Consider the following 25,661-nt stretch of genomic DNA (forward strand, 5'->3'; position numbering starts at 1 on the left):
CAGACAGATCCGGTGCTGCAGCAGCCGGGAGGTGGATCCGCTCTTTTGCGTCGCCGAGCCTGTCTCCGATTCACTGCGAAGCCATTGGCCAAGTTCAGGGTCTCTAATTTGCAGGCGCACCGTCATCAACTGTCATCCGACCCACTCCCCCTTACCGGTTAAGGGGTGGTTGTAAGGGTAGGGTGCTCACCCTCCTTCCTCGACGATGCTAAACGGAAAAACGGCCACTAAAAGACGGCTACTAAAGAGGACGATTAGGACTATCGCCAGCTAGCACCAGGAGGAACGCTATCTTCGACTCGACGACGACGACGACGACCGGTTGCTGAGAGTCCTTGTTGTGGGTGGTGAATTTGAAGGATCAAAAATTAACACTTCATTTTCAGCGCTGAACGTTTCGGAGGCTAAGGGTTAAGGTGCTTCAATGCTGGCAATGATCGTGTGGTCCCGGTCGACAAGGTGTTCGGCTGCCGGGCTGTGATAACGGGACGGACGCACCGGGTCGTAAAATTTCAAATCATGTCACGGGTCTCACTCAAGCAGCGGCTCCTGGTCTGCAAATGAACTATCATGCTGGCAAGCAAGCACAAGGGCAGGAGGAAGTGTGTCAAGCCGTTCAAGATGGTTAGCGAGATACCTCGTGTTATCGCTTCGCTTTCGCGTTGCGGCCCCGGGCAGGGAGATGCTCTCGAGTGGTGAGCGGAAGGTGTGGCAAGGTGTTGTTGTATGGATCGCTGCGCCAAGCAGCAATCATCAAAATTGTATTAAGAAAAACCGAACCGAGCTCAACTCGTCGCCAAGAGTTGGTTAAAAAAAGAAAATCAATATTTTTTTGAGTAACGGAAAGAGAAAGATAGAGATAGAGCGAGAGAGAAAGAGAGAGAGAGAGAGAGAGAGAGAGAGAGAGAGAGAGAGAGAGAGAGAGAGAGAGAGAGAGAGAGAGAGAGAGAGAGAGAGAGAGAGAAAGCCGAAGCAATCGGTGAAAGCAAATATCCGATCCAGTGCATAACTTTTGCCAAAAGTTCTTAACCGCTGCCACACCAAATATTGATCTCTTCCTTTTCTTTTATTTACCTTCAACAATAAAGCGCGTTTGGTTACAGTAACAAAAGCTACCGTTATGTCAACAAAGAAACATCAACGGTATCAAGTCGTATTTCATAAAAAACGGGTTGAGGTAGAATGTTTGAGGCTTTTCGGCAAAAAAAACGGCAGCATTGTATAACTTTACAATGGGCCTTTCCTCACAAAAAATCGAATGTATTCAGCAAGCAAAACTTTCTGCCGGCAGCGGTTTTGAATTCAATACAATCGGCGGCGGTATTGGGTTTCAATTTGTTGAAAAAATAAACATTCAACTTCGTTTTTGCTCAACTGGCATTGCTTTTTTGGCTTGGAAAACTAAATAAAATTTATGATGAATTCAACGAAGTCATATCTTGTTAGTATTCATTTGCAAAAATCTCAAAGCAAAGATTTTGCATGGGAATTTCGTGTTTCTACATTACACACATTCATGGGTTTTACTGTTTTACGAATTATCTCGTCAGGGAAAACGCTGTTTAGAGTTCAGAGTGAGACAGAGAGAGCAAAAGAGAGCGAGATAGAAAAAAAAATCAGTAAGCACCAGATTCTTTCTTTTAGCGCCTTTTTTTCTTGACCACTGCTTGCTACTGCTGACCTGCTGGCCTTTGATGTTACCGGCATATCAAAGCAAGCGGTGGCTATTACACAGGACTTAAAAGGAACAAGACGCCGGAGCCTGTCCAGCATTCTAAGCACTGGCCGGTGTTGATGTTTGTCTGTTGAGTTAGCAATTAGATACGGTTCCGTTTGGAAGTGTATTACAAACACCCGCAGCATTGTTTTACGGGGCCGTTCTTTGTGATAATGAAGTCAGCATCGCCGTTGAAGATCTAATCAAAATACTTGATGGTACTACAACCACTTGAGTGTTTTCGGTTCATTCATTTATATTGAGGGCCCCGGACTTGAAGTAGCGTACTTGAAGAAGAGAATATTGAATATTTTTATTATTTGTGACCAAAGTAAAACAAACTGAATTGACAAAGATGTTTGTATTGAACAGAAAAATCGTTCCATTCGAGCAAACTTGTTGATTTAACGGGTCATGTTCTCGTCGAGGAAACTTTCATCATTTCGTATGGATTGTTGGTACGATTGACTTTGTGTTTCATAAGTGGCCTCTTGAAACATTTCCCCGGAAAGGGTAAGTTGAGCAATGTCAGCCTGATAACGACGAAAAAATGGATACGAACGCCATGTAAGGTACCGACAATCATCCAGCGAAGACGGCAGTGCCGTACTGCGAACGAAGATGTTTGCTTAGCGAGGCAGGATGAGATGTTGAAAGAATAATGTTAACTTGAACAGTTTCAAGATTATGCACCAACAACAATGGAACAGAATTCGATTTGAATTACTTACGCTCTACCCAGAATCAAATAAATGAGTTGTTATCCACCATATACCATACGCGATTCCCATTCACAATGTGTTCTTTTTCGATGATTATTCTACTAATTCCTGCGTGGTTTAGGCACAACTTATTTTACTTTATGTATTTTTTTGTTAAGTATAATTCTGATTTAGCATAATGTTCCCTAGTTACCACGTGATGAATGATATTTCGCATATTTCTAATCTAAAAATTCATCTTACAGCCGCTCATTCAGTTCAAGGCCATTATAAGTTCTTTGATGTCCCTGGATGCCACTGCTGATGGCCCAGATTTGTATTATCACCGTCACCATTAACGCTCTAGTCGTTGTCATTTCGGAGTCATCCGTGAGACAAAACAAAAGATCACAAACCACCGTCACGAAGGTCGGTAGTAGGATCAAACGATGGGACATGAAAAGCTTTCGATGTGCAATCTGCTTCAAAGAAATTACAGCGGCTTCCACCGACCACGGGAGTTAAAAGCAGCCGTTTCAGGTCCAGTTGTTATCTAGAACTGCAGAGTCACTTTGCTTTCTATCGCGATTATTGTAATCGATGTTTACGCTTTATGGGTACCTCGTCCCGGGAATGGTTGCTAATGTTGCCTTCGAGGTACATTGGTATCTCGGTACGGTAAGTGAAGAGCAAACATTATTGAGCCTGGTTGATTTCATCGGTGTCGTATTATGACCACTGGATCGTTTGGCTGTATTCGTAATTTGCTTAGAAATTTAAAAATTGACCATCAGCTATGATTGAAAATGAATATACTATCAGCATCCTGCAGGTTTGCCATAACAGAAGCGATTTAATAATAAAAAAAAGAAACGAGTACATCATGTTGATTCCATAGTTTGCTCCGCACTGTCCGCATCTAATGGAGGCGCATGGCCGCTCACTGTTGCATGGAGACGCATGGTAGTGAACCATGGAGACGCATGGTTTTTTTTTTTTGTATTTTGTAGTGAGCATGTATCACCAACGTATAAAACGAATCCCTCGTTAGTCGCTTTAACGATGGGCAGGCCGAGTATGATGTGAAATGAACAGTAAAAATAATGACACAAATCTTATCTATTCGCTATGCTTCCGAGCAAATCCAAACACCTTCAGCTTCAGTGACTTGGTGTTTGTATTCTTGTTTAACCTTATCGTAGGTTATAGTTTGCTACAACTGGATCAAGAACCATGGGAAAATAATAGTAAATGCATATATTTATAAGTGAATAAGCAAATTCCCCTAAGAATATGGTACGCCTAGGATGTCAAAGTTTATGTTCACTTTCATTCTTTGCCAACATAATATGCTGCTGCTGCTGCTGCTGCTGCTGCTGCATTGCACGTTGTCCTCCCTCCGGGTATATCCAGCTGTCGGAGCATTATTCATGATCATTGTTCCGCAAGAAAATGGCAACCAACCGGCGGACACATACCTTGGAGCCATTCCAGGTAGACATACGGTAAACCGTCTTCCTACCTAACGACGACACGTGGAGGAAGATATGGGTTGGCGTCTGGTCGAAATATGACGGCAAACCATCCATCTATCCAGCCAAGTCAGTTTGCCCAAGTCTACCCATTCATCTCTCCCGTTCGGTGCGGATTCCTGGGCCAGCCTCTGCCGTCCTTGAGGTTTGCAAGGAAGCGGGAGCCGGTTCGAAGGCACGGCAAGTATGCCAAAAATCCCCAAACGATACGCAGTATGAGGCATATTTTATTGCATTTGTTGCTTCTGTTAACGTTGGTAGCACGGCAATGCCCTGTACACTACGCAAACCAGCCGGTACCAAGAGGCCCGAAGCTCTGGGCATTAGCTGACCCAACTGGCGTCTTGGGAAACGCATAAAACGAAGTGATATCACACGAACCGCGTTTCGGCGGCCAACATTGCTGGCAATCGTCTTCTCTAACTTTGTGCGTTCGAGCTCATTTTTGTAATAAGCGTAAATGTTTGCGATCGTTAGAGCAGCTGGTTCGCAAACAGGAAACATGGTCGTCCGGAGTGATCAGATTCGTAGCAAACGGCCGTACGGATGCCGTTCAGTTCAGCTATCTAATTGAGAAAGTTATAATTGAGCGAATTTTCACTAAAGTACATTAGTACCGGGTTTTGTTTCGTTTGAACTGAACTTGTTTCGATCGATTAGAGAGCATCTTTGGAAGCTTAAATGTTTCTTTTCCCTGTTTTCTCAACATGCGCTTTCGCTTCACTATAACTTTGCTTGCTTGTTTTGTTTGCAAACCGGTTCGTGCATAACTTAAATTGGACTTCATTCAACCAGCTCAACATCATCAAGTAAGACAATGGAGCTTGCCCGCAAGACACTGGAGTTTAAGGAAACTAACGACGGAAAGACTGACACAAACTAGAATTTAAAATAAAATTCATATTTTCAGCTAACTGTTATAATGCTGTTCTTATTTCGATTTGGTTTTCGATGGGACATTTTATAAACCAAACAGCCCGACAAGGCACGTCCCTTGTTTGCGCTTTGATGCGCCCAAAAGCAATTATGCCCACCAAACCGCAAATCATCCTGCTACAAAAAAAAAACATGGAAACCATCGTTGAGAGCGCACTGTCTTCCCTAATCGTCCTTTGCTGTAAAGGATCTACCAGGGGGGCCATGTCCTTCCGTCGCATCCCAGCTGGATGCGAGGGTCCGAATTGTTCCTTTTTTTGGTGATTTAATTGTCACAGGTGTTTGGAACCATGATGGCATTACGTAACCGTGAAAGCTCATTCCCGGGCTCCCAGGGTTATAGTTAAAAGCAAAACCAGAGGCTGGAGAGCCGAGCAGCAGCCAGAAGCTGGTCGGGAAAATCGTAGAAAAATAACTTTTCACGCCGCTGCCGCTGCCGGCGCCGGTGCTGGGAACTGCTCCCGAAGCCAGACACGCTTCCAGCTTGGAATACGAACCCAGCGCCGCGTAAAGTCGTGCCGGATTTACAACTTTGATATTAAATTTTTCGTTTTCTCTCTTCGTCTGTAGCGCTGGAAGGTACGTCCATAGTCGGTGCCAGCTGTGGCTGTTGCTGAAACGAAATGATTCTGCCCGGCTTGCAAGGGCTCCAGGCCTCCAGGCCGACCAACAACTTACCTTGCAGTAACATAGTCGCTGGCATGATAGGATGCATTGCGAGTGCCAGCGAGAAAGGTGGATGCACCGGATGCGGCCGCTGCACCGCTGGCACTATCATGCTGCACCATTTCCCAGCTGGTGATGCGAATAGGCCAAACGATCTGACCGAAGCTGTCACGGATAAGGGCCTCCCAGGACGAGTAGGAGGGCGATTGCGAGGATTGCGAGCTCTCCGATTGCAACCGTTCCGAGCGCTGCAACCGTGCCCTTCGCCGCGGTGACAGTGAGCCCTGGTGACCGGTGCCAGCGCCAGTGCCAGTGCCAGATCCCGATCCGACGGCAACAGGTAGCGAAGGTGTCGCAGTGGACGACGACGGTGATGGCGTCGTGGTTGGTGTTTGGCGAGTTGCATAACCTGTGGCGCCCTGGGATGCCGTTGATGAGCTAGTCGGCGACAGCAGGGAGCCGGTTGGCGTGTTGCTGCTATCCATTCTGTCGCTGCTGGTGCTGCTACTACTGCTGCTACTAATCACTGCGCACAATGCTGCTGCTGATGAGGCAACGGCTTGCGAACGTAAAACAGCAGCTCGTTAAGCGTAATGTAAGCTCGCACAGCGACGCCCTGCACCAGGCACTGAGTACACACACTGAAGAAGAAGAGGTCACTTGCACCGCACTTTGTAAACACGGACACAATCAATAGGACACGACAATCACTCACTTACTCACAGTGACACACGCACAACGAGCATCGATAATGGATGACTTGCTAATGGATGGAGCTGTGCTGCGCACATAAGATGGAAGGAAATGAAGGCATTGCCAACAACAGCAGGAGGCCTTCTTCTTCTTCATTAGCCAAACAACTAATTATTTCACCCGCGATTGATGCGCCTCGTCCGCAATATCCAACATTCCAACCCGATCGGTTTGGAAGTGTGTTCTGGTGTGTGTGTGTGTGTGTGTGGTTGTAATGACTTTGTCCACGCACAATGGTAGCATTCAGCGTTGCGGTCTAGTAGAATGGAGCAGCTGCGGTTGCACCACACCAGCAGCAAATACCTGAAGGCCCCAGTTTCTTGGTAACTGGTTGATATGCTGTGGTATTGCACGGCAATGCCGCAAGGACCATGAAAATGCACGCTTACATTGGACATCGTCATCCGTCGAATCACACATCGATCGAGTCACCAGTGTATCGGTGCGGGCCATTGCGGCGTTGCACAACATAAATCACCGGAGGATATTAATCGGAAGTTCTTCTCCATCGGAGCGCGCAAAAGCTAGCCAAACCCGAACATGGAAGTGGAAAACCAGCAACAGAACCACCTCCTGGGGAACCACCAGTTTCCAGCAGTGAGGCGGGAAATGCAACATAAAATAAATCGAATGAAAAACCAGACTCTACTCGCACAAAATGCTGACCCCAGTTGATAGCAAGCGGGCGAGCGAGCGAGCGGGAAAAGAAAAGAAAGAAAGAGAAGGAGAGTAAAGTTCACGCAAAACACGAACCGTACGAAGTGGAAACAACAACACACGACATGGTACGCAAGGCCGAAAGCCATAACCATAAACCAGTTGCACAATGGCCGGACCGGACTGTTGCCGAATGGAAATTCTATCGCCATCCTGCCCCCGTCTCGGAGTTTCCTTCTTCACAGTACGGGGCGGTGTGGTTTGGCAGGAAGTACTTCGTTACAGCAACAAGCGTGAGAGTGGAATGTAAAAAGTGAAAAAGAAAAACATAAAAATGTTTTCCTGCTGCATTCGAAGTTTGGCGCAAAAGGCAAACGTACCCACTCGGTGCGGTTGCCGTGTGGTGTGGAACAGCTGTGAAAACAGTAGTAATGGTCGCGCGATTGGCACTACGAGCAGGAAGTGAAAACGGAAGATAAACCACACATGAAGCACCATCAACTGGTTGCACTGCAACACGCACCAGCAGCTGGCACACTGTACCACCACCACCACACAAACACTATAGACACTATAGGTCCCGGACCGGAGCACGGCGAGACGACACCACGATCTGGACCGTTCAGCGTTCCAGCAGCGAACCGTTACCGAGCAGCGTTCGAACGCGAATGCTAGCAAGCTCGGAAGTGGTGCTTACTAGAAGCTGGGCTGGGAATTGGGATGCGGATGAATGAATTTCAACAACGGAGGACCGAGAACGATCAACGTCAAGCTTCGAGGGGGGCGTCGGAGGGTTCAGGGGAACTAGGACGCGCACGCAACACGCCACATCCGTGAGTGAGTGGTGGGTTTGTAGCGTTGTAAGCGCTGGCGAGTGGCGTCTTATCACGCCAGAAGCCGTACCCGGACGTTTGGTTTGGTGGCCAAACACCAAACCAACCGGAGAACCCACAGGAAGCCAGTGAGTGGTTTCTAGATGGTTTGGCGCTCAATCGATGCACGTGAGTGTAACGGTCGGAAGCTTTTACTACGCTACCTGGCGTGAGACATCCATTTCCTGGAACCGTTGCTTGTCTGCTCACGTGGTCGTGATAGCCACCGGTCTTTACCGTTGGCCTCGTCGTGGTTGTTGATGTTGCGTGTAAAAGCTTCGCGGAATTTTATCGTTTGTGTTGCACGAACAAAAGCTCTCGTTTGTTCCTCAGCAAAAGCTTATGCCAAGAATGAGATAAAAGGATCACGTGGCAGTTGTTGCGCAACGGTACGGTCACGGTGAGTTCCGTTTGTTATTGCACTCATTTTCACATCGCTATCGCCACATCGGTGAGTGCCCATTGGACCCATCCATTCCGGGCGTCCTCGTTCCGGGCGTACACAAACGCTCCGCGAATCTTGATCACAGTGACAGTAATCTTAAGAGACACTTATTCATAGTATTTCCATTTACTTCACCGCTGCTTCATTTACGACGTTCCATCATCCACACTCACGCTGTTGATGGTGCCGAGACAGACGGAGTGAATGATGTTTTTCTCTATCGAGAGGAGCCACTTTAGCACCGACCGGCCGAGAAGCCAGGATCCGAATGGAAAAGGAAGAAAAAACTCCATACTTAAAGATCATTTCATGTTTGATACTACGCTTTGATACAGGTGTTTGTAGCCTCAGGATGAATTACAATTTCCCGCAGATAGTCTGTCGGTATTCCCAAGAGGCCCAAGGGGCCCGGAAATAGGAAAACACATCTCACTTATGAGATAACGGGCTAACATGTTCGGTGAATCCTTCGAATCCGGCCCCGAAAACCGACCGTAGGACTTTCGAATATGGTTTTTGTGGAAAACTCCACTCCAGACCGGTGGCCACATTTCCCCTAGGGGTGTTGGTTCTTGGTTCTTTGATCCGACAGTCCGTAAAGCCTCCCCCGGGTGACCCATTTCAGGCGTTCTCTGTTGTTGTTGTTTTGCTCCGGTAAGTTCGATGTTGATGCGATGCCATGTGTGTGTGTGTGATGCCAACTGTGGCACGGTGAAGGAGGGCTGGCTAAAACACCTGAATCAGAAGAGCTTTCCGATTAACCGTGCCCTAATGAATGGCTTTTCGCTGCCTTCAGGGTCAATTTCACTAATGACTTGATGGCCCCCACCTGATAGGCTGCCGCAGCACAAGCAAAGCGAGATGATTGCCGATGGCATCCATTTCAACGATCGACCTGCTGCTGCTGCTGCTGCTGACTGTTGGCTGCTGAATAGAAACGGAGCAGTTGTTGCCAGTCAGCTAAAGAAGAATCCTCAATCAACACACAAATCTTCTGTTCCCCCCCGCATCTGGGAATGTTTTCTCAGAAAGAAAAGGACATTGTGCACGAATAAGCCAAACAACACAGAAAAAAGAGCTTCGGGAAAGATTGAGCTATTTTCTGGAATCGGATTTATTATGTGACAGCATAATTAGCTGCTTTTGTTTGGCATTCCATCGAGCGGCAACATTGGTCGTTACAACCGTTGACGACCGCACGTCATTCGCTCTTTCTATCTTTCTCCATCAAATTTCATCGGAACAAAATAATATATCATATACTTTGCTGTCCGAATGATGTATTCGAATGGTTCAGGGACAGGGCAAGCTGGCAGCGCAGAAAGCCATTCCGGTCACGTCGTTACGCTGCGGATGAAAACCAGGAACCCAGATAAGATGTATGCCAAAGGGGGTTCCAGCTCATCATCACCACTTCGAGTGATAAACATTTCCGGTTCGGTGGGTTTCTTGCTTAACCGTGCTACAGCATTTTAGGATTCAAAACGTGAGGAATGCTTTGCGGTCACCGCTCAATGCTATTCAGGCAGTTTTGCGCCAGTCAAACCGAAACCACTTTCTATGCGAATGCATTTGCATTAGTCGCTCTTAGCAGCAGCAGCAGCAGCAGCAGTAGCAGCAGCAGCAGCAGTAGCAGCAGCAGCAGCAATGGTTGGCAAACCCTTCCATTGCATAATGAGAAAACTAAAGCACTCGCCCACCTAGAGCGGGCACCATAGTGCGGAACAAAATAGTGAAAGTGTCGCAGAAACAAAATTATACCCCCACCATTTCGCTCCACCATTTCGCTCGGTTCCGGGTTTTGCTGCGAACGTGACTTTCGTAATCGCTGGAACGACGACTCGTGATGCATAGCGGATACTGCATCTTTTTGCTGAGCGCAGCACCAAAAAAAAAGGGCCCCCTTCCTCCGAGGCCACGTAGCTCTAAGAATGCTTCAGCTGCCTGCCTGATTTCCAAGCACCCATTCACGCGATCCGCCCGGAAGATTTCAGGGGTAAGGGCATCGATCGAAGCAATCCTTGCCGCGAACGGTTGCCGCGAATTGGCTCCCTTCACTTCAACACGACGACGGCGAAGACGACGACAAAACCGGTCGCCTCCTTTGATGATGTCGGTACATGTCTTGCATGCATGAGACAAGCAGCGATTGAGATGCTTGGCCAGCGCACCACCACTCGGATGCGGACGGGATGCGGCGGCTACAACGTCAACCATCCCGCGTGACGGTGTGCCGTGCCAGCGCCATTTTAGCGCTCGAAACAATGCGCTCTCGTTTCCCTGCGCTGGCAAAATCACCATTCCACTCCGGATTCCGGAGCGGGAGGAAGGAATTGGAAAAGGCTTCGTTCGCGAGAATTTCTTCATCAACAATCTTTGGGGAAATGCCTCAGTTCAAGACGACGACCGACCGACCGACCGACCGACCGACCGACCAAGCACTTATCATCGTCGGTCGGCGAAGAACAACTACCGGGCAGGGCCAGGGCCAGGGCCGCAGCACCACCAAACCAACAATCAGTTTCTCGTTAACGGTGGTTACGTTTATGCTCGGGATTTTGGAGCATTTTCGAGTAGGACGAGGAGGAGGAGAAGGCTGTTCGGGAGCGGCAAGCGGCAAACGCAACGTCTTTTGTAATTTAAATTCTTATCCTTTTTCCCTCCGGAAAAGCAGCCTACCTGGCAGGACGAGTGTTTGTTCAGCCCATGAGGTAAGGGCCTAATATGAAGAACTTTGTTCGTCTGCCAGCAAACACCTGAACCGATAACCGTGGCCATGGCCCGATTACGAGCGCTCTACTTGCTGCCCTGCGTTATCTCGTTTGGATTGTCTCAGCGCAGCATTTTGGACAGATTTTTTTTCTTTTCAAAAGTACCGGGTCGTTAGTATTCATTAGATTTCGGTCGACGAGGAAGTACGAACCGTGTCCCGATAGTGGGAGAACGATTTTATGCCAGGAAATCGTAATTTTGTCATACCAGCTCGCCTTGCACGGCAACAGCTAAAAGAAAAACTTACTTTAAACACTTGATACTGTCAATTGGTAGACAGAACTGGGTACGGGAGATAACATTCCTTGAAGACACATTTAGATTTAATCAAAACTCAAATGAAAAGCACCGCCAAAAAATGAAAATATCTTTCCGGGAATCCCAAAACAACCTAATCTCGCTAACCACATAACAGGTAACGCCACAGATGAGCCAATACAATCGAGGAATCGTTTTCAGCATAACCGGTCTCTCGAAAGGGATTCTCGAAGAAGGGTCTGCATAACGCAGACTGTTCCAGATGGCACCATTTCCGTGGAACCGATTGCTATCTTGTATCCTTTGCACCATACCAGCCTACCAGCTAAAATGCGGTTCTGCCTATCCGGTAAACCCGGATTCAGATGACACGTTCGTTGCGAGCGGAAGAAGAAGAAAAAGTAGAAGAGGGAGGAGGTTGCGCATTTGTTCTTTTATTTTCCCTTTTTTTTTCTTTATTAAATTAATAAGATTCCTTCCAGCACGTTTCATTCATGGCGTCATGATTTCAGTTAACCGGCTGTTGAGCCAGCGACTGTCTGCGATGGCGGGCGAACCCGCTCAGCACGTTTAACCTTTTATACCCACCCGGCCACATCACACCTTTATCTTTCGCTCCACGGTCCATTGGTGATGGTGGTGGTGATTGTGCTTCCAAAAATCGAATCACGCGGGTGCGCGGGTCGATTCACTCTTCGCTTCAAGGCCTTCGTCGCGTTCCGCTCTCCGATCGAGCTTTACCGAACGAACAAACGAAAAGGTAACATCCATTTCCAACTCGCGCAGAGTCGTAAAAAGTGAACAGCGGCAAGATGGAAGATTAAATCGTGCTACGTGATTTGAAGGATTCACCAGAATTCAACGAGTAATGAGTAAGCACCAACAAGTTTGAACCGGTGTGACTGGATCTGGTCCCCTGTTTTTGGGGTCTGTGGAACCGGACCAGCCAAAGCCCCTGGTGTGCACGCTCGTGTCCGTTTGGTAACTGGTGGGAGTCATAAATTTATGGCGAAAATGATAATACAGCCAGCGTCACTCGGGGGGCCATGTTTTGTGCAATCTGTTGCTGAACAGTTTTTAATGAGCTTTTACGAAAAACTTCACCAAACGAATCGCATAATGTCGTCCCTCCTGCTGCCGCTGCTCTTGCTGCTGCTGCTGCTGCGCTGAAGAAGCTTTATGCTTCATAAATGGTCAGTAAATTTTTCCATGGAGCACGTGTTGCAGATGTGTCCTTGATGTGCTATTTATTAGGCAGCCAAGGAACGTTTGCCGGACATTGATCCTTCACTGTTACGACTGATTATCGTGGCACGTGGTAAGTAGCGATGCGATGATGCCGTAACACTTATGTCATCGATCTACGATTCGAGGCCATTCCAGCAGACATAAGGAATCGATAAACGGAGCTGTTGTACATCTGGGTCCGTAGCACGCACAGCAAAGTACATTCCGAGATTATTGTCACCATATACAAACACACACACACACACACACACACACACACACAAACAATCAATCTGTGCTACTGTGTGGTAACGCTTGTGGCGCTATTGATTGGAAATGGTTTTATCTGCGTCACTCGATACCCCAGCAACACTACCGGCACCCGGCTATCGTGCAACACAAAGTTTGATGCCAACGATCCCAGGGGATCGTAGACTCCGCTCCCAAGATCCACACATGGAGCAGCAGCAGCAGCAGCAGCACCAGTGGAAGGTTTGTTTGTTGATAAATGATAGAGGCACCATTGCCGAACGGACTCAATCCCTGCAATGGCTCGGCGATGGTGTACCGATTGCGGGTCGTTCCAGATTACCATCTTCTGCTCGGTCCATGCGGTTGATTTGGGAATTATTTGATCTGCCCTGGTGGGATTTGTGTGTGGTGGCGAGACCGAACATCGGTGGAATCGTCTGAGCAACTCGCCAATCGAAGATGGGACCCTCGATAGTCACTTCCGGGCAGGGGGTGGAAGAGCGGATGAACACATAACATTAAAGGCACACCATAAAGCATAGTGCCTTAGATGGCTTTCCGGGGGGTAATGTACGGGAAGCGTGAAGCGGACAGAACTCGCCAGATAATATCCTCGGGAATGGACTAAGTTTCGTAACATTTGCAATCAAACGACGAGCCACATTGGATTTCATGTAAAGATGCTGACGTCAGTATGCGAATAGTGGCAATCAATTATTTATTGATGGTTGTCCTTATAGCTTATTCCTTGTGGAATATAGAGTACTAAAACCACTTACCAAACAATTGGAAATAAAGGAAAGCTATATTCATAAACATTAAGAAGCTTTAAATGATCGCTCTTCAGCGCACTAGACAACAATTCCTACTAGATCTCTGCTAACGGTAGAGACGGTTCAACGAACTAACTTTAAACCAGTAGCTCAACTTAAAGTCAATAAAATGGTAATAATGGTGTAACAGGTCGAGGAGCAAGTGGAATCATGCCTTCTCTTTTGACCCCTTACTTGCATATCCCATCGTCTACGAACGGAGCAGGAAAATGCAACAATTTGTAATCCGAGAATGCATGGAGGAGCAAAAGGAAAAGTAACAGAGACTGGGTAATATGCAACATGCACTCCCTAGGAAACTGCTACGCTCGGCCATTAGTGATTGATGATGGTGCGATCGAGTACAGGACAGAGCAGAACCGCAAGTCGACCAACACGTACCGTTCGCCCCTAGACGGTGAACCTTATTTGGATTTCAAATATGCATCCACCCATTCACATACAGAACAAGTACCACACAGGCAAATCCCTTGTCGACTAGTCCCGTAGGCTTCTTTGATCAAGATTTACATGGTTATTGAAAATCGACGGTGAGTTGAACGTTAATCGAATTGATAATTCGATGCTTTCTAATTTATTTCAAATAATTTACAGCTCAATAAACCTATCAATGGCAGCCGCTGGCAGACAAACATTGATTGTACGATGAATGGTAGGGATTAGGTTTTGCGTTAGCTACCCAAAACAAACCAACAAATGGAGAATGACAACGCACTTCTCTTTTAAATTAAATTTCACTTGTTTGAAATGACGCCCCGCAGACGGCCTGCTGCGGCAAACAAAAGGCCACGAGTTTCGCCCATCGCTGGACCATTAAATGGTTCCTAATCCATCTGCAACATTCAATTACTGGTTTTGATACTACATGGAATTGATTAATGAGTCGATTGGGAACGGGAAACGATGTAACTGCTGGTCGTGACAGCGCGGTGAATAGCTAACAAATGACCAAATGCCACTAAAATAGATTTGCTATAAACTTTGTAACACTTGGCGTTTCCAGAACGGATACAAAATATGTTGACTATGCAAAACTAACTGAAAAAAATTAGAAAGTTACCGAAGGACATGTTTGGAATAGCTGTGGAGAGGAATACAATGCTGATTGGACACCCAACGTTCTAATTTGATTAAGGGTATTTCTCGGAACCATTCTCTATCCGCCCTTGTCCACAAGTGCATAAAAATATTCTTAATCAAATCGGATTTTTTGTGATGGAAAACAATAATAATAGAATAATACCCGGGAGCTTGACATTGAATATTCAAAAGTCCGTATCCCGAGAAAAGTGAGCAAATGAAATGTGAATATGGAGAGAGAAAAAAAAATCGATCCTGCATTCTCACATTCTAACCGCACGGTGACCTACTTCCAAGAACCCGAACCATAGCCCGAACCATACCAACGTACGTGTCCTTCCACCACCTCTCCATCGTCCCGCTCACCGCGCAAGTTGTGACAAAAGCCGAAAGCTAAGCGAATGATATGCCGATGGTTGCCTGTTGTAGCACACGGGACCGACGACCGAGCCAATGTGGAAGCATGAATGACGGTGGGGACGGTGGGCACCAGCCAACGATGAGGACGCCCCATGATGGCATGACGTTTCCAACATCGTTAGGGCGTGATGAGGAACATGACTAACACGCCGTATAACCAGCTCCCGCACTTCACCACCAACACCACCACCGTACCAGCAGCAGCGAGCAGTACGAGTCCTGTGCCGACCACCATCACCACTACCAGAGTGCGCCGCTCAGCGATGGGCGCTGGGTGGTCTTTTCGGTAAACAAACAAATGGTAATGCGAATCGTCACACTAGGATGCACCGGAAAATTAAGCCGTGACCTCGGCATGTATGTGTGTATGTGTATGTGTATGTGTGCAGAGTACTGGTACAGCTGGGCATCGTCTGGGAGGCGAAATTCGGCCAAAAGCGTACAACCACCATGCAGCCAGAGCCGCTCACCTTCAGTGTTCATGCAGACCGGCAGACCACAACGGTCAGTCACAACGGACGGTGGTTTTTTGCGCCCGTGTGTGTGTGTGTGTGTGTGTGTGTGTGTGTGTTGGGGCTACACGACATGACACGACGTCGCTTTTTAATCATCTCGCGAGCCTTTAACCATCCCGTTCGACCAGAAAATGCCCGAAAGCAACCTGCTCAAAAATGCCATTTGCAGTAAATTAGTATCATTAAACGGTGTCGCTCGCCGGTGGTTCGCATTCTCACCTCATTTTCGGTGAACATTTCACACACACCCACCTACACACCCATCGAGCAGACGTGTTTTGAGTGCTAATACTTTACACCCTTTGAACAGATTCGCACGATGGAGTAGTACGGAGTAGAACTCATACAACACAGCATGCATGGTTGGTTATGTGCCTCCATTCCGGTCCGTATCAACAACCGGTCCGTATTTACCCGCCAAAATTCAAGCTCGAACGGCATCGTAAACGACGTTCTACCCAGATCATTAATGAGAACAAATAACAGAACGGTGTTGAGTGGTGCAAATGGGTTGAGTGGGCGCACTATTAGCACTAAATCGTGCACATGATTGCCTCTTCGAACAGCCCACCCCAGAACATTCAAGAGCCTCCCCCGGGGAGGGTGCATGTGGACCCGGAGTGTCAAAGTTTAGCACGATCCTCTTTACAAATTACCTTCACCGGGGCCCGAATTGAACGCCAATCGAATCGGTGGCTGAATATTTCATCGATCCGGCCAACCATCTGCATCCTTTCGCATCGCGCATTTCGCGTGTTCGTCTGGTGAAGGATGTGGAATCAGGTCAAGTGCACTTGGACACACAATGATGGCCACTCGGTGATGGTGGTGGTGGTAGTGATGGTTGGCATCCCATCCTCCTCAGTTGAATGAGTGGCGATAGCACGTGCTGCAAGCACCGGATCGGAAGCTGCTACCCAATCTGGCCACCGGTGCGGTGTGCACCGGTGTGAACGGTGTCCTTTGAGCATGAGCCCAGGAAAAAGGAGCAAATCCGATTTATTGCCTCTAATACTGCGCCATAGATTCATCACACATCGCTCCGTTGATGGTTGCTGCAGCACCTGATGTGTTAAGATCACCAACGAAGGCTACTACGACCTCTCTCCTTCTCGCTCTCTCTCTCTCTCTCCCGTGCATTCTATCAAGCGTGCCTTAATTCGCTTAGCTGTTAGTAGAGGAGCGCAGAAGTGCATCTCGTTGACTTCGCGGCAGCTGACGTGCTGCTTGGATGAGTGGCAATGATTTCAATTACCCGAACGGGAGGTGCCTTTGTCTTCTCGCGGGTTCACACACACATCCACGTCTACACACGGTGCACTCGAGACCCTACGACCGGCCAGTATGGATGTCCCGATTGCTGAAGCGACTCGGACGAGGATCGGACCGGATAATGGTGATGATGAAAATTACATGAGCATGAGCGCTGGCATTTTCCTCCGTGCCGTCCGACACGACAAATATGTTCACGGAATGCGATTGCATTTGTCCGGGATTTAATTTGCAATCTAACTAATTCGTCACTTAGTGACACAGATCTCGCGAATCTTCCAGAAGGCACTGGGGAGAAGGATAGTTTTCACCACTTGGAAAACTGCATTTCAGAAGCCACACGGCTACGGAGCAACTAATGTTCACTCCACACTCAGACAGCGGAAAGGCTTTACCTTACTTCGAGCATCATTTAATATTTAGTACCAAGCATACAGATGCGATTGGTGTACCAAGGGAATGCGGACTTTCGGGGTTAGTAATGATAGGATTACGGCCACGCCTGACCACCACAAACCACTAGCCGGTCCTGGTCATTGCTATCTGCATCTGAAGATGCAGCACGAGTTCAGTAAATATTTATATAACATCCCAGGGTTCCTGGATTCCGGCATCCAAAGGTCTTTTCAACCTTTCAATTCAAAGCAAATAAAAAACAACATGTAAAAACTCCTACGCGTGATCGCCAAGCAGGCACGTAAACAGATTAAATCCTTCCCTCGCTTCCAGTCAATTCAATACCAACAGCTGCCAGTGACGTGGACCTAGGGGACCTACGATGCTATGCTTTATTGCCCTGCTACCGTCGCCATGCGGATCACATAAAAGAAACAGACGTGGAAAAAGGATCGAAGAAACGGGATTGTTGGTTCCAGCGAAGCATAAAGTAAGAATAACAGAAGGAGCGTCCCTTTGACGGAGCAGTTACAGTTTGGAAAACTCCCCTCAAGATGCTCCTTGTGCCAATGCCTTAGCTGAGATGGTTCGCAACATTTACTCAAAGATCAAATAAGGAAACGGTCGTCAGGGTTACGATCGAGGTGCTGCGAGGTACGCGCGATGCCCATCAATTGTGCTTCGCCATGTTGTTGTTGTTGAATCCCCTTTTTCATTCACAAGGGCTAACTCCTTTCCTATGCTTTCGCTTACATACACCTACGTCACGTGAACCAGTTGTGTTGGTTCGCAGCTGGTCGCTCAGCTTCGCCATTCCGAAACCGGATTGCCCTGGCATTCGCTATCTATGAGTTGGCACCTACTCTAAGATGATTGACGAAAGCTGTAGAATGACGAGTTGCTTTTGGTGTCCGGCGTTGGCGGAGGACAACATGTGGGAGGGTGTTGTGGGTGCGATAAATGGCCCGGCGGCCCTCGTAAACCAGTCGGTGAGTGTAAGTTTTATGGCATAATCGATAAACTATCTAGACCACATGTGTGAACAATTGGTTGAAACATAAATCGGTTCGAGGATCGTTGGGTTGGCGGGAAAGCTCCCACGGAAAAGTGAACATGGACTCGATGTTTTGAAACGGAATACATTGGGGCGTGGCACATGTTTACATACGTTTTGCAACGGAAGATGGCTTCGAACCGAAAGTACCCTACATTATGAGCCTTAAAACAGCGGAGTTTATGCGGTCATAAAAGTTGATCTGCCAATTCCCAGAAACATTCGTCGTTGTTTATCGTCTTCGCCCAAAGCTTCTTCCCTTCACTTCTAAGATATGAATAATACCATCGCGACTTTGAGCCAACTTTGAGCTTTGAGGCATTTTTGACCACGCGCATTTAATGGTTTGTGGAAAGATTTCGTTTAAACACGCCTTCGGGGGGAAAAAACGAAATCGTTTCTTTGCAATTTATCAGCAAAACAAACACCGAAACACTCGTTTACGGTCGAACTCATTAAAGCTCAAATTGAACCTTCATCAATGTTCGTGTGTGAGCGGCGGAGGCAGCTTTATCAGCAATTCACAGAAACATCCACACACTCACACAGGAAACACAGGAAAGTCAGATTTCCCAACGGCAACTTACATTCCCAGGCCTCATGTCGCACTCGACTGTGGACTCGGTTCCGTGGGAAGCGGTTTGTGAGAGAAACCGTTGAACAACCCAGGTTTTATGAAGACCGAAGTGTAGGGCCACGATGTCCTGCGATAAGCCGGATTGTTCACTTTCTCAACCATTCACCTAGCTCAGATGATGAATTCTCACATCAGCGAGGAAGGATTTTCGAGGAATCAATTTACGCTTCGTGACTTTATGCTGCTCGCTGGTCAAACGATTGACGGTTTCTCGCTTCGCTTCGCTTCGATGACTGTTTAAGCCTCAACGATTGGTATCGTTTTGATAACTCACTTATGAAAGTTAAAGAGTATCTGCATCATGCATCTCCGTTGAACAACCGGCCCCAAAATGGCCTGCGGACTGTATTTGAACTTCAAAATAACGTCTGGTTTTTTTGCGAAAATTCTTTGTCTGTTCGGACCCAAAATTCTCTTTTATGTTGTCGAACCGAAAGCCCACACACACACACACACCTTCACAAACACAAAGCGACCATTGGGTGGGCATTCGTTTCACCGAGCGAAGCATCAATATTTAAACAAGATAAGTGAGTAAATGCTAACGACGCGCAAACTGTTGATGAAGTTAGGGCAATTAATGGTACCGGGCCCTCAATCGCTCCATTCTGCGCCCCCCAAATATAGCCAGCCACCCCACGGTCGAAGAGTGTACCAAGGAGCGAGTGCCGTTATCGATTTTCCCCCGCTTTCCACTCATCGAACACATCGATACGAACCGACCCGACCCGACCCAACGGTACGGCAGAAAGCTTTAGGAACACACCCAGCCGATCAACAATCAACAAACATTACGCAATGTAGTACCGCACTGTGCGCGTTAGGCACTACTGTGCACAGTATAGAGGCCGGGCCTGGCTTCGGGAAAATTTATGCTACTTCTTACTGGTGCTCGTGCTGTTGCTGCTTCTTTCTTCATCGAACTGCTATAAGCCGAGTGTTTGCTGCCGGGAGGGGCTGGTCGTATTCATTCCTCTATTTGTGACTGTGACCTACTCCCGGGGAGCTTTGCCTTCGGCATCACCGTCACCAAATCAATTCCAGCATTCCCATAACCGGCAGCAGCCGCAGCAGCAGTAGCAGCAGATGGTAAGCCTGTACTAGGTAGAACGCTGGCTTCTGCACACGAAGCCGACCGGGACAGCATCTGGGCTGGTGATGGAGTCGCAGATTCTACCCACGCCAGGCCTGTTCTATGGATCGTGCCCCCCTTGGTACGAGACAAAACAAGAACGAAAGCAAGCAAGCCCATAAGTTGTCCATCGCCGGTGGTCCAACCGGCCTCGACACCGGCACCATTTCCATCACCACCAGAACCATTCCGCCAATGTACTTCAGGCCCACCATATCTTGCTGTCGCTTGCTTTCGCGTTACACAGTTACAGCGTGTTGCGAGTGGCATGCCAAGGCAGGCATGTCATCGGTCGTCGGTTTGTTTTGGACGGGGCGTGGCGCGTTGGTCGGACGGTTATTCTACTTGCAATTCCTCCTCCTCCCTTCCCTTTGAACGGACATCTTGTTTCTTTGTCCTCGGCGCAGTGTTCTACAGCCAGCGACAAAAAACAAGAACCGGCAACCGGCAACCGGATTCCACTTCCAGCTGCGTCCCTGTGGTGTATTCAATTGTGGAATGTAAATTTCTTAAGCCAACCCCCTCTCACCACAACCTGCTGCTGCCGCCGCGACACTGCCCACCCGCGGTGCCTATTCACAAAACGTGCGACTTCAAAGAGCGCTCTGAAGCGCGTTCTGGACGTACGACGCGAACGAAACCGTTTACCGGGGTTGATTATTTGTAACAAATCGTTGCCTCTGGGAATCGTGGCCACCTAAGATGGACGGATCGTCGTGCGTGCAGTCGAGGAAATCGGGGCTACTGCTGCTGCTGCTGCTGATTTGATGGTTTGCCATTTTGGTATCCAACGTCCGGAATCGTTAAAGTTTGATGTTCGCTCGACAACGCACGGATTCTTCATCAAAGCTCTGCCTGCCTGTGTGTGTGTGTGTGTCTTAACTGTCACCGTGACAGGTGCGGTAAGCTGAAGTCGTAATGTTTGTCTAACCTGGGATCTAATATCCACGGGAGTGAACTTTTGTTAGTTCGTACTTCAGTAGTATGTTGACCTTTTTTGACGCGTACCGGGAGCCGGGAAGTGACAGGCAGTCGATCTACCGGACAGTTCTGCTTTAGCTTGGATTGCGATGGTTGTGTACCACGCCGAGCGAGCATACCACGAACCACTGCCATTCCGAAACACGCACACGGTTGGCAAACAAGGGATTATAGCCCCGTTGCTCCTCCGCTCCCCTCGCGGAAAGAGGTTGGCCATAGTAGTGCCAAGCGCCGGCGGCATCATCACTGACACCGACGATAGTAAAGTTTTAGTGACATGTGAATATGGTGTGCGCTCGGTGTGCTGTTCAGTGTGCTCGGCATGCCGGCTTACATCGTAGAAAAATCCCGGACCACAGGACCCGGGACCAGGAACACGACATCACATCGATCCAGTGCGCGAACCAGTACGCGACACCAAATGAAGCGCCTCTGGGCGGACATCACCGTGCGGTCCCGGGACTGGATAACGTCGGACAAAAGTTGAGGCCCAGAGAGAGAGAGTGAACTGACTTTATCCGATCGAGCTTATCGGGCCATATGCCGATGCCGATGAATGGGACGCAAATAGGATAAAAATTTGCCTCCATTGTACGCTTCTGTGACCGACTTATGCGAAGGCTTATGCGAACCATTTACCGCAGCGCTCCGAGATGTGATGTCTGCCAGAGTCAATTATGGGTGTTTGGTGACTGCTTATGCTCAGCTGATGGAAATCTGTTTCAGTATTTGATGCCAGGGATTCGTACTCATCACAAACGCAGAACTCGCCTCCACTGTTCTAATCGTGACAAAATGTGTGTCTGAAATGGCTTCTAATCAGGAAGATTAGGAAGAAAGTTCGTAGAACCCGACGAGCAAGGCGAGGAGTTTTCGCATAAGCAGACACCGGATTCCTGCTCGCCCACTTTCAATCCTCTCTCTCTCTCTCTCTCTCTGTCTCGAAATCTCTTCTTCCATCTGACGAGCTGCCTTTACGATGAACCGCACCGGTGTTCGCCGAGCTGGTTTGATCTGTGGTTAGGCCCGGATTTCGTAAGAAAACCCGTTTGATGAAGTTGCCATGTGTTACCAACCGAAAGGACTCCCGGGCCCCCGTAATCGGGGACCACGGGAACGAATGCTTCATCTTGATAGCGGTACCTTTTGTAACCACTTTAGCTCCTTCGGGGCCCGGTGATAAATCCTAGCAAATGAAGAATGATGCCCGCTTCCAAAAACCAACGGTAGACAGTGAGGATAACAAGAAGGTTGTTGTGTCTGGTTTTGGCCCTATAAATAGTGGCAAATGTGTGTGCGATCAAGTTATATGCACCTTACCGTTCGACCACATGACGGTCGAATCGATCGTGAGCAGAGCGCGAAGAGCATTATGATCCACTCGGTGTACTCTGCGGTCTTCGGCTAGACAGCGGCTCGGGGTAACGATTATAAAACTTTTGGAAAGCTAACGCTGAAGCACCACTCACTCGCGTTGAAGTTTTGCCAAAGTGATCTCTTGGAGTGTCTCGCGTCTCGTTGTTTTCAAACAAAACAGAACTTCACGCAACACCCCGTTTTCCGTTGGCCCTTTTGGGCCAGAGTGTCTACGCTAGAGAAGTTTCTTCAAATCCCAAAAATGCAAAATCATGTATGTGTGTGTGTGCACGGGGGTCGTAAAGTTTACTTGGAATTTCTAAATAATCCCTTCCCACCGATCGTACAATCAGCCCTTATTTGTCGAGCAGCAGGTTACCGGTTGCTGATGTTGCTCGTGTGGAAAGCGGAAAATATGCTCGCAATAACCTCCCGAGAAGCCCGAGTGCCCCGCGGGCATTTGGTTTATTGTCGTCGCAGGTTGTCGGTGACCGACGCGTACCGGAGAGAATGTTATCAACATACATCGGATACCTTCCCGGAGAAGTATTACAAACATGTTGTTCGTCAAACCCCCGTTCAACCCTCGACACGTGACACGTGTTTTGCAGTTGAACTCCCCAGCGGGCCCAAACACACACAAACACACACACACGCGCGAGGATGGGTTGTTGTATCAGCAAATTAGTTTATGTTGCAATGCAGTTATGTTAGCTTCGCACAAACACTTGGTGGGCAAATTTATGAACGAGGAGTTTTCCAATAATTCCAACGGTCGAGCAGCCCTAACGATCGGTAATTGCTGATGGACACAAATGTTTGCTTTCGCACTGAACACTGAAACCATTTCTTCTGATCTAGGTAAAAGGTAAACACTAATGGAAGTTGGTCCGGTCGTTGGTACAGAACACGTCGGTTGATTTCGGTTCGGACACTCCAACAGCAACGGTCTTCCGATCCAGCGACCACTAACGATAAACTGTATCGGAGGCACAGGAGTGTCCGCAGCAAATTGCACCAACCGACGACCTAAGCTATCCGTACGATACCAACACGCACATGACTCTAACAGCACCCAAATGGTGGCACACATTACCATTTACCGGCGGGCCAGAGGCCACTGACGGTGACAGCAGAAATTAGTGGAGAGCTTATTGAATTTTCGTTTAGCGAAAGGCACAACGGCGCTCGACGAGCCTCGAAGCTCACCGCCCAAAAGGTTCAGTTCAAGCGAGATAAGCAGTTTACTCACTTAACCCTCCGTGGTATGTACCTCCCGGCGGGGTGGCGCACATACAGAACCAGGCCTATGGAGTTTACCGACACCATCGACGGCGCACCGAGAGAATGGCACGAGCTTACTTGCTAAGCATACTGCGATCTCGGGCCCCATCTTTTTCCAACAATCTTTCCATCGGAATGCGTCGCTCTAAAACGAAGGTTTGCGGTGCTCGTGGCGCAACCATCAAACGTTTTATTGCTTCATTTGACAATTCAATAGGCGCCTGTAGGCGTCTTCAGCACAAAACCCCACCAACAGGGCACCGTGGTCTACAGCGCGCGGTCGTGCGGTTCGATGTAAATACTCACGAAAATTACGTCCTACAGCATAACGACCGTCGACCATCGATATAAGATCCGGCAATGCTCCGGCAATGTTTGCCGAAACCATTTTTATGGGTTTTTCATCAACGGATTGAACCGCACGTGCCGCGGAGCCCGGAATTGAGAAAGGCTGTTGGTACGACGACACTTTTCCCGAGATCATGGCCCCTTGCCAAGCGATCCCATCCTACTAACCACCCTCCTCAGGGGGTAAACATCGATCGTCACGAGCGTTTGTAACGAAGCCCCACCAAAGGCGTTCACCACAAAATGGGTTCGGTGGGTGACAATTTGGAGCCCCGGATAGGCGAAGCATATAAATATATGGATTTATCGGAATCGTTATAAAAAGAATTACCTTTGCGCGGTCATTAAATCCTTATCCATGTTGGCGTGCGCCTCTCTCCCCGTTGGCCGTGGGCTCTCTTGTGTCCGCAAATCGATGCGGTTTCCGCGGCTGCCGCCGTTGGTGTCGCAGTAGGTTGGTTCGGTTGCTAGGATGGCGAGAAACCAGCAACAACATCGACGGTTCACCGGGGATTGCTTACGTGCTTTATGTTAACATGTTTTTGTTTGTGTGTGGTTGACCGAGTTCCTGGTCTGCCAGTTCGAACGGGATTCGATTCGCCGTCGTCGTCGTCGTCGTTATCGTCGTTCTTCGTAATTCATTGCTTACTGGCGACGATTGCAGACCATTCTGCCCGTGATTGATCACTCTGCACTGTTTTGATCACACACAAAAAGAGGGTCTTATGGTAAATTGTAACGAGCTGTAATCATTCAACTGTACACACACACACACACACAGTGTGTCCACCACCTGAATGCCTGAAAACTTAACGGAACAAATGATCAGAAGGTCACAAATACACACACATACAACACAACAACAACTTGCTAACCGACAAGAACAAGGAAACCGACTATCGCGACATTCCAGCGAATCATTCGTTTGGAATTTGAATGTTAACCACTTCCGTTATTGCTTGTTGTTCTGTTCTGACCTCCCCCGTTCCACGGGCAGCCCTCGCAGCCTAAAAGCTTATCGCAACATCGCACCTCGCAGGCCAAAGCTGTTTATGTAACGATCGGGACAATTAAAATTTCATCAGATAACCCGTGGCTGGGCAGACGTCAAGGCGGAGGGCATTGCCATCAGGGGTTGTCAAGCTATTGGGATAATGGACCGCATGTCAATTTCACACCACGACGACCTGGGCCAAGAACAGGGATCCGCAGCGCGTGTTTGACGTCCAATTACATTTACGTCGTGTGCATCGTTCCGGAACACGAACCGAGTATTCCCGGTAAAACTCCGGTTCCCGGTATCGTAGGAACTTTACGTTATCTGTCCATCATCTCCTTAACCTGCGCCCAACGTCCGACCAACTACCAGAACACACACACACACACACACACACACACAGGCGCGCACTGTAGGGAAGTGGTTCGGTCCTCGAAACCCACGCCATAGCCAAGCCTTGCATGACACTTCACGTCGCCATTACAATATTATTATTTCCTATATTTTGTTAAAGCACACATCAAACACACACACACACACACCTTGTACTGCGGAACTGATGTAACAC

General features: G+C 48.2%; 1 protein-coding gene across 1 annotated transcript in view; it reads right to left on the reverse strand.

Moving 5' to 3' along the window:
* LOC125949496 (GTPase-activating Rap/Ran-GAP domain-like protein 3) overlaps nt 1-24,870 on the reverse strand; it is a 74,303-nt gene extending 49,433 nt beyond the window's left edge. Inside the window, exon 1 of the mRNA XM_049676603.1 lies at nt 24,428-24,870. Coding sequence (XP_049532560.1) covers nt 24,428-24,456 — 29 coding nt within the window. The 5' untranslated portion in view covers nt 24,457-24,870. The remainder of the gene's footprint in view (nt 1-24,427) is intronic.
* Between the last annotated feature and the right edge of the window lie 791 nt (nt 24,871-25,661).

Source organism: Anopheles darlingi, chromosome 2 (genome assembly GCF_943734745.1).
Source record: "Anopheles darlingi chromosome 2, idAnoDarlMG_H_01, whole genome shotgun sequence".
Taxonomy (NCBI): domain Eukaryota; kingdom Metazoa; phylum Arthropoda; class Insecta; order Diptera; family Culicidae; genus Anopheles; species Anopheles darlingi.